This window comes from Lissotriton helveticus, chromosome 4_1 (assembly GCF_964261635.1).
Source record: "Lissotriton helveticus chromosome 4_1, aLisHel1.1, whole genome shotgun sequence".
In the NCBI taxonomy this organism is placed as follows: Eukaryota; Metazoa; Chordata; class Amphibia; order Caudata; family Salamandridae; genus Lissotriton; species Lissotriton helveticus.
In genome coordinates this window covers 1,096,342,971-1,096,359,642 of record NC_136063.1, presented here as the reverse complement: position 1 = coordinate 1,096,359,642, position 16,672 = coordinate 1,096,342,971, and the positions used below count along the sequence as shown (strand labels likewise).

The following is a 16,672-nucleotide window of genomic DNA, read 5'->3' as shown; positions in this document are numbered from 1 at the left end:
GTTTGTCAGTTGACCCCGAACAGTTTGCTGAAGACACTACTCAGCAGACACTCGAAGATATATGTCTGAAGAGTGACAACGAATGAGAGGAGGGTGTGAGCGCCTTCAATACTACAGTTAATTGTTGAAGGTGTGTCTAAGAGACTGATCACCATTTCTGTTGTAATTATTCAGGGCAAAAGCAGCGTTTAGTGGATTAAAGACAAGAGTTGATCTTACTCGATCTGTTCTCAGTGTGCACAACATTCATATAACATGTCGGGGCTATTACTGTGAGAGCTCCGGTATGCTATCCAATTGGGAACTGGACTGAGACATAGGAAAGTTTAAACCTAACCATATAGACACAGCTATTAATGCTGGATAGTCTGATAAGGTGTTGAACTAGGAACATTATGAAACAAAATGAATTGTAAAATCTTCATCTGATTTAAAATAAACATTTTCTCTTCCGAAATGCCAAATGAGTCTGTTAATGAGGTTGCGTAGCTGCAGCAACTATATAAGGATACCATGACTCCCTCCACTGTACTAGGGCAATAGTTCTTAACATGTCGTACTCGGACACCTGCGGGTCTGGAAGGCCAACTCTGGGAGTTCGCCTCAGTTTTGTGAAATTAAATAATATTAAAATGAATACATTAAAATATATATAAAGCATATACAAATAAAGAATATACAAGAGTATACAATATACAAGAAGAAGAAACCAAATATTTCAATATTTGAGCATTTGTTTGGCGTATACTTGTTTTAGTATTTATGTGTATTGTTTTAAGGTTCAAATCATAGAAATTGGTTAGGCCACTGGTCCCTGATTTTCAATAATGACTCAGTGGGGAATCTTCAGATTCCATTAATTGTCTTTGGAGGTCCATAGAAGTCAAAAGGTTAAGAACCGTTGTACTAGGGTAACAGGTCTTTTAGAAATTAGAGATAAAGAGCCCACTTATATTCGTTAAAAAAACACTGAAAACAAGAAATACTAATTTTGATTTGTTGGCCTTAGCCCTCTCTGCAGGGTCACCCCCACAACCTTTGCCTTCACCCTCCTGCTTTCTGAATTCGATTTTGCTGGCCTTAGGGCTCTGCACTTTACCGCTGCTAACCAGTGCTAATGTGCTTGTACTCACCCCCTAAAACATGGTAAAATTGGCTTGCACCCACTTGGAACATTTTATTTACCTATTGGTCCCTAGTGAAGCTGTATACCATATATCCACAGCCTGTAAATTAAATGCTACTAGTGGCTCTGTAGCACGTATTTTGCCACCCACTTAAGTACCATTGAGTTGGGTAATAATAAACATCTGTTATTCAGCGCCAAGATACCCTTGGGTTAACGTGCGCTTTACAAATGCACATGTAGGGTTGCCTTTTAAAACACGTCACAGGCCTGCCATTGTAGCCTGAATGCTGTTTTTTTTTTATAAACTTTTTTTAAATTTAGTTTACAGAAGGAAAACAACAGCCAATCCGCAACATAATACAATGATCGAGGATTATGCACACAAATTCTCGTTACCCAACATACAGACATTGATAAAGTAGAGATAAGACAGTCGGACCCCCCATAACTAGACCCCACCCCCGAGCCACTTCCCCCAAATTCTGTGATATTTCTTGGGGCAGCCACGTGCCGCATACATAACCTTCTTTTACGTGGCGCAACAGTCCACCCCATCCCGCCAACGTCTCACTGTTGGGGGTTCGGGGCATTTCCAGGAGGCCGCAATGTCTCTCTTGGCCACCACCATCACTGTAGTGAAGAACAACTTTTCTTTGCGTGACCCGTCTAACCCATCAGTGATGCCCAGGATTGTGTGCTTAGGGTCGTGTGGAACTCCCCACCCAAGAACCTCGGAGAGTTCCTCTTCAATGCCTTTTCAGAATCTCGTTAGGAGGGGACATGCCCAGACCATGTGGAGGAAGTCAGCGGGTTCATGGCCACATCTGGTACATGCTGAAGACGGGCTAAGCCCCGCACGATGAAGGCGCACAGGGATAGGGTATGCAGCATTTAGATAGTAGAGCTGCACCAAGCACAGCTTAGCGGAAGTGGTGACTGTTCTGGGGGCCATAAGGGCATCTCGCCAGTCTTCCTCTTCCAAGGGGCCCACCCAGTCTTCCCATTGCGTCCGCAGTCAGTCCAAGGAAGTCGGGGTGGTGTTTATCAGTGTGCGTTAAATGCGGAAAATGCCACCCTTCCCCAGGTCCCCGAACATAATCTGGGCTGTGGTCTGGCAGCCGCGTACCCGTCGTAAGATGTAGGTGTAGGGCGTGTTGCAGCTGAAGATAGCGAAATAATTGCGAATGGTGCAGCGAGTACCTGGTTTGAAGATCTTCGAAGGAGCACATGTGGTCCCCCACCCAAACGTCTCCCAGCAGCGTGGTGCCTATGAGGTCCCAAGCCGCAAAGCCCCGAAGCCCGGTCACCTCCTTGAGCCAGGTCCTGTGCCACAGGGGTGTGCACTGAGTCAGTGTGCGTGTCGCAGTGCCGCCCGCCAAGCCAGTAACACAGAACGCGTCACCTCCGGAAGGCGTGAAGGAATCGGAGCCCCATATAGGAAGGATTGGATTTTGGCGAGGCCCAGCTCCCCAAGCTCGAGCCTATAGGCCGGATCGGAACACCCCTGTTGAACCAGTCATGGATGGAGAGAAGTCGTGTGGCTAGATAATATAGATAAAGGTGAGTCATCCCCAAACCTCCGTCAAACGAGGGGATCCTGCAGGTGGTGAGCGCTAGCCTGGACCTACCCTTCCCCCATAAGAACTTGCTAGTTGCTAGTTAGGCCATCGAGTTCACGGAACCAGGCCTTGGGGAAGCACATGGGGGTGTTCTGAAGCATGTAAAGAAAGCTGGGTAGCACCATCATCTTAAAGAGGGCCACCCTCCCCAAGGGGTTGAGGGACCTGAATTCAGTTTTAAACTGCCAATTCGACATAGCAAAATAAACCCCTTGCCAAGCCTTCTACTCCCCTTTTCGTACATATACATCTGAAAGAGACACGTTAGTGATAGATTCCTTACCTTAGAATATCTCCAGGCATCAGACTGTATCCGGAAAGTTTTCGTCAGCAGTACCCCTTCGCGTTGGAAGGTGGCATTGTGCGGCTCCACGTCCATCGGTGGCATCGAATGCGTCGAGATGACGTCATAGAGACTTCTTAGGCGCCACCCATGCGCGCTGACGTCAGTTCTTTCTTTCTCCACGCCAGCAAGCGCAGATCCGGGTATAGCACTTACCCTAGTCACTTTTTGACTCAACTTTTGAGACTTTTGTCTTTGACTCCTGGTGCCACGAAGGGATGTCTGGATTTAAATCCTGCTTGGCCTGTCGCCGTATGATGTCGGTGGCCGACCCCCATGGCGTCTGTCTCTACTGTCTGGAGCGCGACCATGACTCCCGGTCATGTTCCGACTGTCTGGCCATGGCTCCGAAGGTCTTGCGGGAGCGGTCCTGTAAGCTGCTGGAGGCCCAGCAGTCGTCTCCGCGCCGTTCAAGGTCCAGGGGTCGCTTGAGGAACCGCTTGCGAAGCCATCGCCATCGCTGCCCGGGGTCGAAGTCTTCACACTCTGATTCGGGTAACAGACGTCATAAGATGTTGAAGCATTTCCGCTCTCTGACGTCCCCGCGTCGGTCTCCAGACGCGGACAAGGGGGTACCACCCCGCAGCTCCTTTGGAGCCTGTGAGTCCCGCGGCCTACCTACCTTATCTGGGTCCGTCTGCGACTCCTGCCCAGGTGCAAGATTTTCTTGCAGCCATGGACCGCCTCTTCAGGCCTCGGGCTCCCGCCGGCGCGCCTTCGGGCCCCGTGGTCCCAGTTGAGGCTCCAATCCCAGCAGTGCCGTGGGTTCCGTTCGTTCCACCACGGACAATTTTGCTCCTGGTTGGGACCCTAATTGGGACACGGAGCCGGACCGCCGTCAACCGGCGCCGTTCTCCCATTTGTATTACCCTGTCCCTCCCCCACCACCGCAGCCTGTTCCACGGGCAGTGGAGGAAGGGGATGACTAGGAGGGTTCTGAGGATACTCTTGCATGGCAGTGCGGGTCAGAAAAGGAATGGACAGAAGAGCTAGAGGATACCAATGGCCTTGACCTCTCCTCTGACCCTGGTTTTCTTTCTCCTCCTGCTGTGACTAAGGAGGAGGGCGCCACATACGCTGTTGTGCTCTGTAGAGCAGCTGAGGCCCTTAACCTGTCTACAGTGACCCTCAAGCCTAATCTTCACAGAAGTACTTCAGCCGGCGTCCGAAGCGCCCTTGCTTCTGTTCAATGAGGCATTAACTGACATCTTAATGGGCACCTGGTCTAGACCGGCCACAGGGGTTCCCGTGGATAAGAAAGTGGCTTGCCGCCATCGCCCGGCCCCGGGTGACCCTGCTTTCCTGTCCACCCACCCAACCCCGGAGAGCCTGGTCATCCAGGCCTCCACTTCCCAAAGCGCATTCCCTACTGCTCCGCCGGATAAGGAATCCAAAAAGCTGGAACAGTTCGGCAAGAAACTGTTTTCATCTGTCAGCTCAGGGCTGCGTTCAGTGAACACCGCATGCCTATTGGGCTGCTATTCCCATGTTGTGTGGGACACGGTTATGCAGGTGCTGCCTCAGTTTCCGTAGGAGCCTCGGACAGTGCTTTCCCAAGCTGTTGCTGAGGGGAAAGATGCAGCAAAGTTTGCCATTAGGTGTGGACTGGACACCGCGGACTCACTGGGCAATTTCCACGACGGTGGCCCTCCGTCACCACGCCTGGTTGCGGTCTACTGGTTTTCGGGGGGATGTTCAAAGTTCTCTTATGATTTTTGAAAAACAGGGGACCCCTACCAATGGTGCGTTCGCTACATGTAGGGTATAGTAATCATTTGAAAAAAGCAACTGTAGCAAACAAATTATATATTATATGCCATTTCCTATGGGGTAAAACTCTATATCAATATAGTGCACGACAACGTGAAAAAGCAATAATAAATAACAACATTTTTATAAAAATATAGTCAATTTATTTATATTTTTCTCTTTTTATCTATATCATATATGTTTTCATTTATAGTTCATTCAAAAATATTCATATCATTTTATATAAATGTAGTCAACAGTGTTCACAAAAAAAGAACATGCACAAAAGACACAAATCAACATCAAATGACTAGATGGATTAAGGGACTATTGAAGCAGGCAAAGCGGTGAGTTGGAACACTACGCGCGTTTCGGCTACTGCCTTCATCAGGAGACCGTCATTTGCAATAAAACATTATAGACAACATTTACGTCCTATGGTGGGGAAATTAAATTCCAAAATGAGAAAGATATGTATGTGACGGATGTATGACGTTATAACGCATACTATTACTCCGCAGACCATTACAACGCGACTTTTACTCCGCATACCGTTACAACGCATAGCGCCTTGGGGCGCTGGATAGTGGTAAGTATAATTTACTATTCTAACTCCAGTCCCCGTGGACCCTAGGGAAGGTGTTGGATAGTAAATTATACTTATTCCCTATCCTAGAGCGCCCCCCAGCGCAATGCGTTGTAATGGTATGCGGAGTAAAAGTCGCGTTGTAATGGTAGTGCGGAGTAAAAGATGCGTTGTAACGGGTGTATACCGTATGTGACCCATGCGAAGTTGATGTGCACCTGCTTAGCTTGTCACCGATATTTTTATTCTTGGCTGTTTTGTGTAATCTATTCTAAGGATAGATTAGGTGAAAGTGATATATATATTTTTTAATATATATAACTTGAAAGAGTTGTCTTTCTCTTCGTATGTAAAAGAATGGCCACGATAAATATCAATATAATATCTGAGAACGTCCAGCGTGATATCGTTTCAACAGCTGTAACGTGTTGGAAAGTGGCGACCAGACAGCTACGTTGCCAGTCAAATATTGACTAATGAATATGATTTCCTTTGATTAAATTTTTGACAGGCGTCTTTTAAGGATTTTTTACCGGACGACATGGTATTTACGGGCCATCGTGTACAGTGTAAGAATCTGAACAATTTCACAATGATTCTACGTAGCCGGGATTCTGTAGTGGAGATGCCGCCAACCGTATTCGAATAAAGTGACGCTATATTGGCTATAAGGCAAATAGTGCGCTGGAGCGTTTTAAGGACTCCCGGGCTACGGCCAAGTCCTTAGGTCTCTCCACCACCCACCCGGCCACATCTGCTTTTTGTTTCTTTTGTGGCCGCAGAAGGGGCCCTCCGATAAGTTCATTCAGCCGGAAGACTGCGCAGAACCAACCTCTGCGCGGACGTAGTTCCTGCCGAGGCAGGGCAGGGGGCCAGCGTGTGGGTCAGTCCACCTCCGCTCACACAGCATCTGCCTCAAAGCCTTCCTAGTCCGAGCTTTGGGGCAAACCCACACCGGTGGGCGGCAGGATTCGCCATCACCTTCCTCACTGGCGTTCCGTTACCTCGGACAGGTGGGTGCTGCAAATCGTCCAAAGGGGCTACTCCCTCCCCTTCGAGAGTACACCTCCAGCCATGCCACCTCAGCTCCACCGCATGTTGGGGGACCATTTTGCACTTCTCCAGCAGGAAGTTGCGGCCCTCTTGGCCAAGAGGGCCATTGAGCACGTTCCTGGGCCTGAAGTAGGACGTGGTTGTTATTCCCACTACTTTCTGGTCCCCAAGAAAGAGAAAGGGGGCCTACTTCCCATCTTGGACCTCAGGAACGTCAATCCCTTCCTCCGGAAGGAGACGTTTAAGATGTTGACTCTAGCTCAGGTCTTGGCTGCCCTTGACCCTGGAGACTGGATGGTAGCGTTGGTCTGGACGCTTATTTTCACATCCCCGTCCTGCCGGCCCACCGGCGTAACCGGCGGTCAACGGTGGTCCAAGAGCACTCTCAGTTTGCCGTGCTCCCCTTCGGTCTTAGCATTGCCCCTCGGGTGTTCACGAAAGCGATGGTGGTGGTCGCAGCTCATCTGCGCAGATCAGGGGTTTCAGTCTTTCCCTATCTCGACGACTGGTTGTTGAAGGCGGGCTCGCCCCAGGCAGTCATCTCCCACCTCCAGACTACGGCCGACCTCCTGCATTTGCTGGGGTTCTCCATCAACGAGCTGAAGTCGCACCCGAGTCCCTCCCAGAAGCTCCGCTTCATCGAGCGGTTCTGCGTTTGACGTAGTTTCGGGTTTATCCTCCCAAGCAGCGAGTCCGGGATATTCAGGCTATGATTCCGATCTTTCAGCCTCTGTCCCGGGTTTCAGTCAGGATGACCCTCCGGGTCCTGGGCCTCATGGCCTCTTGCATCCTGCTAGTGCAACATGCCAGATGGCATATGCGGGCTCTGCAGTGGGAACTGACGTTCCAGTGGGCGCAGCATCAGGGCAACCTGTCCGATCACGTCGAGATCTCAGAGGGCACTGCACAAGACTTACAGTGATGGCTCAGGAATCGCGTTTTGGTCAAGGGCAGATCCCTCTCCCTTCCCCAACCGGAGCACACAGTGGTGACGGATGCGTCCCTCCTAGGATGGGGCGGCCACATGGGAGAGGCGGAGATCAGGGTCCTCTGGTCTCCAGTGGAGTCCCGGCTCCATATCAACCTTTTGGAGCTTCGGGCGATCCGACTTGCACTTAAAGCATTCCTTCTCTCTGTCCGGGGAAGTGTAGTGCAGGTGTTCACGGACAACACCACCACCGTGTGGTATTGCAACAAACAGGGCGGGTGTGGGGTTGTGGACCCTATGTTAGGAGGCTCTCCGCCTCTGGACATGGCTGGAACATCAAGGCATTACCTTGGTGGTTCAACACCTGGCAGGTTCTCTGAACGTCAGAGCGGACAAACTTAGCCGTTGGTGCATGATGGATCACGAATGGCGTCTTCACTTGGAGGTGGCGCAAGATCTCTTTCTGCAGTTGGGAGAGCCTTGGTTAGATCTATTCACCACCGAAGAGATCGCACAATGTAATCAATTCTGCATGTTGGAATTTCCAAGACGGCACTCGCTCTGTGACTCTTTTCGTCATGAGTGGAGCTTCGGTCTGTTGTACGCCTTTCCTCCTATACCACTTCTGCCCAGAGTGCTGAAGAAGATTCAGCGCGACCGGGCCCAAGTCATCCTTGTGGCTCCGGATTGAGCACGAAGATACTGATATCCCAATCTACTCAGCATGGCGATCGCTCCCCCAATCCGACTGCCTCTTTGGGAGGATCTTCTGTCACAGCCAGGGGACGGTTCTCCACCCGAACCTGCCCAGCCTCCACCTCCATGCGTGGAGTTTGAGGACAGTTGACAGCTTTCGACCTTCCTTCCGAAGTCTGTGACATTATTCTGGCAGCCAGGCGCCCCTCCACTAAGATGGTATACGCCTGCAGGTGAAACAAATTTGTGGCATGGTGCACAGCAAAGCTGTGGATCCCCTTGCTGACCCTCTTTCCGAGGTCCTTCTGTTCCTTCTCTTTTTGGCCCAGCAGGGCTCTGCTCTGGGCACTATCAAAGGTGATCTCTTGGCCACTTCCACCTTTCGACGGCTTCCAGATCAGTCTTCTCTTTTAAGTCCCCAATTGTTAATCGCTTCATGAAAGGCATTACATACATGTTTCCTCCCGTGCCCTTCATAATGCCTCAATGGGACTTAAATCTTATCTTCACTTATCTGATGTGCGCTCCTTTGAGCCACTTCATAACTATCCCTTACGTCTTCTCACTCTAAAAGACGGCTTTCCTGGTAGCTATCACCTCTGCCAGATGAGTGGGAGAGCTCCAGGCTCTTTCTTCTAAACCTGCTTTTCTCTCTTCTTATCCGGACAAAGTGGTTTTAAGGACTCGTCCTTCTTTCTTGCCAAAGGTTGTCACGCCCTTATAAGTCAGGCAGACCATCACTTTGCCCACCTTCTTTCCGCCTCCCCATCTTTCGAAAGAGGAAGAGAGGCTCCACCGTCTGGACTCAAAATGTCAGCTCTCGTTCTATCTGAAGCGCACACAACAGTTCCGATTGGATGGCCAAGTTTTTGTTGGCTACGTGGGAGCCAAAAAAGGTCGGGCTGTGCACAAACCGACCATCTCTCGGTGGGTCGTTCTCTGCATCAAAGCCTATTACTCGTTGGCTAAAAAGGAGCCTCCTGTGAGGCTGCGTGCACATTCCACCAGAGCAACGGCAGCCACTACTGCTTTGGGAGGTGGCGTTCCCTTGCAGGACATCTGTCAGGCAGCTACGTGGGCCTCGCTGCACACTTTTACCATGCACTACTGCCTCGATAGCCGGAGAGACGGCTTCTCTGGCCGTTCAGTTCTCCGGGACTTTCTGGTGTGATTTTGGTTCATAGACCCACCTCCGGGGTAGGTATTGCTGGGGTATTTATTCTAAGGTAAGGAATCTATCTCTAACGTGTCTCTTTCAGATCCACAAGTTACTACTTGTGTAATGATATATCTGTAAGAGACATTAGTTAGTGATAGATTCCTTACCGCCCCACCCATCTTCCCCGTTATGCGAACTGATTTCAATGGTTAAGATCATCCTTTTTAGGGCCCTAGTTTCATGGCACCAGTGGTCAGTTTCTTGCATGGCTTTGTGTTCCTGGCGCGGAAAGTCGTGTACAGAACTGACGTCAGCGCACATGGGTGGCGCCTAAGTAGTCTCCGTGACGTCCGCTTGGTGCATACGACGCCAGCGACGGACGCAGAGCCGCACGACGATGCCTACCGACGCGCAGGGATACTGCTGACCAAAACTTTCCGGATCCAGTCTGACGCCTGGGGATATTCTAAGGTAAGGAATCTATCTCTAACTAATGTCTCTTACAGATATATCGTTACACAAGTAGTAACTTGTGCGTTACTCCTAAGTTAGGCCCTAAGTAGCCCAAAGGGCAGGTTGCATTGTAATTAAAGTTTGAACATTTACTATTAAGTTTTACATGTCCTGGTAGTGAAAAACTCCTACATTTGTTTTTCACTGCTGTGAGGCCTACCTCTCCTATAGGATAAAATTCAGTTATCTTATTACATATAATAAGTGCTACCGTTTGCTAGGGAACTGGTAGGAATTTCATGTTTGGTGCTGGAGAAATTCAAATTTAAAAATCCTCTATAATGGTAAAATTTAATTTCAAGTTGCATATTTGAAAATCCCACATTTAGAAAGTTGGCATTTTACTGCTTTAGCTATTTGGTGCCTGCAGCCTGTTCAAAGGTCACATAACTTGTGTAGTTGACAATTGGACTTTATATATACTCCCAGACAGTCACTCAATAGAGGGATTAGGTGTGCCTGGATGTGCCATCACGGGCAGAATTGGGGCAGAGCTGTGCACAACCCCACTTGCAAATCAATCGGCTGTTCCTGCCTTAACTCAAAAAAACCTCACACTAGTACATTGTGCCTGCAGGCAGGCTGGATCCAGGGCAGGGGCGTGGGGGAACTCCAAGCACTTCAAAATGAATCTTAGAAACTTTTCCCTACCACAAAGGGATACAAATAGTACCCTCAGAGCCACTCTTCAGTTAACATTAGAACCACCTGCTGCTGTGACCTGCTGTGTAGTTCAAAGGACTGCTCTGTTTCATGAAGCCTGCCTTGAACCACCCCTCAGAGGCCTGCTGTGCTGTTAGGGACCTGTTCCATTTCTTGAACCCAAGACCACCACAGTGGGCTCCTGATCAGAGCCCCAGTGATAGAAAAGGCTTTTACTATCCACCATAGTGAGTGTTAACCCTCCAAATGGTGCCTTATCAGTGCTGGGCACTTCCAAGTGGTGCTAAAGATGGCTATATGGCCAGAATCCAACTGCCCTGATAACTGAGAGGAGACTGAAACCCGCCTGCTCGCCGATCCGCTCAAGATGCATCCCCAGTCGGCCTGACTTCCCAGCACCTCCTGCTACATTATTCTCCTCACCTGCAAATCTTACTCAGAGGTCCTTCGCAGATCGTGGATCCCTTGTCGGTTATAGCTTGAGGCTTTGTCCCGCTGGAGGTTTTCGACTTGGAAATAAGAGACTATGTGGAAATCTTTACCGCAGCTTCTTCCAGAGGCCCCCAATGACGTTGCCTCCTCCTAAGCCACCGCCTGCAGCCTTGCCTCTCTGAACGTTACCATCTCAGACGATTTTTGCTGACATTTCTTTTAAGTACAAGGATAAGCGCCTACCGGGCCCAATCTACTTCTTGTATCAGATATCCATTGCGGTCAGCCATTTTCAACTTTGACCCGGTCTCTTGTGACTAGATGTCTGCAGTTGGTGCTTTGATCTTTTAGGCGCTAGTTTTTACCTTAAATGTAAAATATTAATTACTTTTTGTCATTTTGTTGTCATTTAATTTATTAACATTTACTCTATTTTTCTAAATTGGTGGAAGGTTTTTCTTTTGTTGTGTTTTCACTTTATTACTGTTTGCTTGCTGCATAAATACTTTATACATTGCCTCTAATTTAAGCTTGACTGCTTTTGAGCCAAGCTACCTGAAGGTTAAATATAGGTAAATTTAGTGACTTTTGTGGTTCTCCCTGACAGGGATTGTTGCTATTGCTTGAGCAGGGTTAACACACCACTCAGCCAACAACCCAATTTCCCACATGATTTCATTTCATTCACTGAAATTGTTATATTCGGGGGGTTTTTAAGTCAAGGGGTGGTTAGTTGGGATGGTTGATGGGTTTATCCTTTTTTGATAAGCCAGTTCTGAATGTATGCAGTCAGATATTATGTTGTTATTGTTCCTCTTTTTATTTTGGAAAATTCAGCAAAAAATAATTGAAACCTAAGAATGCTGTTAATGGATTAAATTACTTAAAACCCATTCAACTCATGGGAATATTCATGTATCTCTTCCATTAAGGAGCCATATGGTGATGTCACAGAGAGAAGACAATTAAGGGAGCGGCTCAAATGCAAAAGTTTCCAGTGGTTCTTGGAGACTATTTACCCAGAACTTCATGTTCCTGAAGACGTGCCTGGGTCTTATGGAATGGTAAGGCACCAGCATGATTCTTTTTCATTTTTAAATGCAATTGCAGGCAAGAACAGTATCTGTAGGGATCTTACTATCTTATAAATTCAGATCCTAACAAGGCAGGTTGAGCCTGTAATCCTTGTGAGTACATTACATATCCTCCCATTAAATTACAAGTAGTAACATTGCTTAGAAACAGCAGAATTGTTGTATTAAATGCTGCATAGAAAACGTATTATTGAAAATTAGATTTTTTTTTCTTGCAGCGAAGGGATTAATGTTTCTTGTTCCTTTTTTAGGGAATATAATTTTCAAAGTTAGTGTGCCATATTTTATCAGTGGGTAAATTTTTTTGCTGGTTCTTCCTAGCTCTGAGGGTAAACTCTCACCAACATGTTTTTAAACAAAACAGTGCAGAGACTCTCATTAACCTTTTCAACTAGTGTGCAATTCTTCAGTACCGCCTGAGGACAGTTTCTTTATAGTACTATTAAGGAGTACCTGGAGCATTTTTTGTATGCACTCTTCCTATGTGCACTTTGTACACCCATTGCAAGGCTCATACTCTTTCCAATCATTCAAAGGGTGTACCATCTGTGAGAAGCCTTTCCTAGACCATAACATGTATGCAGGAACCCATTGTTCTACAATGGAGAGATCTGTGGCATCCCATACATTTAGGAGTCCCAGTTTGGGTGTTAGTGTTATTTCTTTCCCTATTGCGTTTTGCAGTTGTCGTGGGACATTTCCCAGAATCTTGATATGTTGGGGCAGCTCACTAGCAAGTGATAGAATGTTGCCTCCTCCATACAGTGCCGAAGACAACATGCGTTTTCCCTACACCCTAATTTAGTTACAGTGTCCCTGGTTAAGTAAGTTCTATATAAAATTTTGAGCTGGATGAGACGGAGTCTGAGTGTTTTTGCTGCCTCGCAGGGGGACATCAATGCTGTTTCTCCACACGTTGTCTTCGAGTGACCCGATTTCTTGCTGCCAGTGATCACGAAGTCTTGTGAGTGGGTCAGGTAGGTTATTACAAGGTTTTGATAGGTCAAGGATATGGCTTTCCTGTTCATGGGTTCGGACAATAGCCTATCTTTTAGTGTGGATGCCTCAGATACCTCCCCCTGTGGAGGTATGATTGTGATAAGTGCAGGCCAGATTTGCATGTATTGAAACACTTCCTGTTGGGCTAGATCATATTCTTTTTGCAACTTTGAGAAATGGAGAATTTTCCCTTTTTTCCGCAGGTCACCTACGGTGGAGATGCCCATGGTGTTTCACTTATCGAATCCGGTTGTGTGCCCAATGTTCCCAATCGTTGGGCTGACCAGAGTGGTGTAACTTCGGTTATTATTCCTTGCTACCCAGGTGTTTTGTTTGCCTGGTGCCAGATGTCAACAGTTAGAGCTGTAGGGCCAGTGTGGGTGCCTTTTCTGGGATTTCAGTATAGGGCCCCATTGTTTCCTTACTTCCGCATTTGGAATCTATCCATCTGATATGCTGGTTCTTTTCTGAGAGCAGTACACCCAATGGTTAATAACCACTAGTTGGGACTCCCAGTAGTAGACTTGAATGTTGGGAAGTGCTATCCCACCATCGTACCAACTCCTTGTTAGTTTATGTGCGGCACTGCGTGATGTTTTGCCGTCCCAAAGCAGTGTTCTTATTTCTTTGTCAATGCTTTTAAAGTAGGCATCTGAAAAAAGTTAGTTATAGATTCCTTATCTTAGAACTAATCTCAGGCGTCAGACTGGATCCAGAATGTTTTTTCGTCAGCAGTACCTCTGCGCGTCTGCGCCGTTTTGCTCCGCGTCTGTCGTTGGCGTCGGGGTCACCGGAATGACGTCGCGGTAGCTGCTTAGACGCCACCCTGGTGCACTGATGTCAGTTCTTTCTTTTTAAGCGCCAGCCAGCGCATATCCCGAGAGAGTTGTACCTCCAGTAACTTTTTGAGCGACTTTTGTCGAAGTCTTTTGAGTCCTATTGACTCCTGGTACACGAAGGGATGCCCGGCTTCAAGGCTTGCGGTTCCTGTTCTCGATTGATATCAGTTACGGATCCTAACCGCCTGTGCCTCTTGTGCCTGGAGCACGACAACAACCCCAAGTCGTGCTCCGACTGCCGGTCCATAGCTCCGAAGGCTTTGCAGGAGCGGTCCTGAAAGCTTCTTGAACGCCGGCAGTGGGCTCCTCGCTGTTCGAGGTCCCTGTCGCAAGGGAGGTCGAGGGATCGGTCGCGGAGCCATCCTCATTTGTCCTCTAAGTCTTCGCACTCTGGGTCAGGTAAGTCGAAGCACAAGAAGAAATCGACTAAGCATTGTCGCTCTTCGACTTCTTCCCGTCGGTCGGCTGGTGCAACAAGTGATGCGGGCGGTGCCCCTCCTGTGGCTCCGCGTGCGGAGCCTGCAGAGCCGACTCCGAGTTTCCCTCCCTTCCCGGGACCCGGAGCGACTCCGGCCCCCCCACGGACTCGGTTGGGGGGCCTAGGCCTTCTCTGCCGGCAGCTCTGGCCCCGGCCCTGCATGCCCCCCTTGGATCCAGCCCATGATCCGGATCGGTGCCGGTTGACCTTATTACACTTCCACCATCGCTGTTTTCTCCAACATTGCACCTGCATTCGACGACGGTCATGCCCCTGGCCGGATTCGACCCCGGTCTCCTTCCTAATGTGGACACGGAGCCAGACAAGCTTCCCCCAATGGCAGATCCGACGCCGAATCCGGCGCCAAGTTTTTGTGCCCCTGTTCACTCCAGGGGTCCTTTTTAGGCCAGATTGGCACCCAGAGGAGGAGGAGGCCTAGGAGGGGTCAGGTGACCCTCTGACAGACTAGTTGGAGTATGATCCGGACTGGAGAGAGTACCTAGGGGATGCCAGTGGTCTTGATACCTCCCCTGACCTTGGCATGTTGTCTCTTCCCACCGTGGCTACGGAGGAGGAAGCATCATATGCTGTAGTGTTGCGTAGGGTGGGCTAGGCTCTCAACCTTGAGCTCCCTACAGTGGCGTTGAGGACTAACCTCCTGCCAGACGTCCTTTCTGGCACCTGTTCCAGGCCCAACATGGGGGCTCCCGTGGATAGGGTGATTGCCCAACGCCACCGCCCGGCTCCGGGCGACCCCACTTTACTCTCCCAACACCCCACCCCTGAGAGCTTGGTGGTCCAAGCCTCTACCTCCAAGAGCGCATTCCCTACCGCCCCACCAGATAGGGAATCCAAGAAGCTGGATCATCTTGGGAAGAAGATTTTCTCTTCTGCCAGCTTAGGACTGCGGTTGGTAAACACTACATATCTATTGGGTCGTTATTCCCACTCCGTGTGGGATACAGTTGCGCAAGTGCTACCTCAGTGTCTGGAGGAGGCCCGGACAGTGCTCTCCCAGGTTGTTGCTGCAGGGAGGGATGCAGCAAAGTTTATCATCCGTTGTGGGCTGCATACCGCCGACTCTCTAGGTAGGACAATATCCACGTCGGTAGCCCTTCCATGCTACGCCTGGATTAGATCGACTATATATATATGTTGAAACAACAAGGGAGCCCAAAAAAGTCGACTAGGGACCTTGGGAGTTAATTATTCTGAACAAACATTGGTCCCCAGAGAAGGAAATATACGCAATCAATAAATATAGACTCAATCGTTGCTATATTAAATGGACATGTCCAGCCGGACAGAGGTCAATTCTTTACTTGTTAGGCAATGTAGAAGATAGTACAAAACAATGCATTAAGTGGGGCACAGGCCTGTGCCCTACTTAGCCAATAGAGTACAAAGGGGAAAACAGGGAGGACAAAAAAAGGGCTCAGGCAAAGCTAAGGTTTGTTACAAACAAGGGATAAACAGTGTCACAAAAACAAATCGCAATTTACACCTTTACTGCAAAATAAACAGAAGTTTTTGGCGTATACGGTGTTTACAGTGTCGACGACATTTCGATCCAGCGAAGGGATGAGCGGATCATCAGGACAATAATTATCATGCCTGTGTAATTAGAGCCTCATTTGCCTGGGAGAGGAAGTTTATGGAGGGAAAATACAGAGAACGCTAGGTTAGGAATTGTATAATATATACAGGGGAGTAGGTGAAGACAACGCAGCATGCGACTCAGTGAGAGGACATGCATAATTCTATGGATTGGTGAAGGTACCTTAAGGTGATGTGGCGGGGAGGTCAGGTTCTCATCTAAGAGATTTGTGCATATTATATGAGTAGCCACATCAGAGCAGTGCACCCTGGGGAGCCCAATGGAAGGTATCCTGGGCATCAGGTGGCGGCCGTCTACAAGGCACTAGGTAGGGAGATTGGGATGGGAGTTCGCAAAGAGGTGAGATCAAGTTGCCGCCGTCTACAACAAAATAAGTAAGGAGATGGGAGTTTGCAAAGAAGCGTGATCAATACCGACACTTCAACAATCAATAGCCGTCTAACGTGAATCTATAAAAGAGGTGATAATATTTACGGGAGCATCGCCGGCGTGAGTTAGAGCGCAGCTATCGGCATTGGGGAATATCATAAATATCAGGTTAGTCAATTGATCATAATAGCGAATCAACAACACAATAATGAGTGATAACCAATGGGAGCCAGGTGATTGAACGGCATACTTGTTGCATACATTCTAGGCAATTGTATAATTCAACAGTTGACATTCGTCGATAATGCGCTCAGATGGGCAACGGTTTAAGCTTCACTTAGTACTCAGAATAAGCTAATTATACATTTGCAACATCGTTGATTATAATCGGTGCATACGAAACAT

The 16,672-nt window shown here is 48.4% G+C and overlaps 1 protein-coding gene across 1 annotated transcript in view; it reads left to right on the top strand.

Annotated features, from left to right (window-relative positions):
* The window catches only part of GALNT12 (polypeptide N-acetylgalactosaminyltransferase 12), a 1,011,450-nt gene that overhangs the window by 716,644 nt on the left and 278,134 nt on the right, over positions 1 to 16,672 (top strand). The window contains exon 7 of the mRNA XM_078687689.1: positions 11,803 to 11,934. Within this exon, the coding sequence (XP_078543815.1) occupies positions 11,803 to 11,934 (132 nt within the window). The remainder of the gene's footprint in view (positions 1 to 11,802; positions 11,935 to 16,672) is intronic.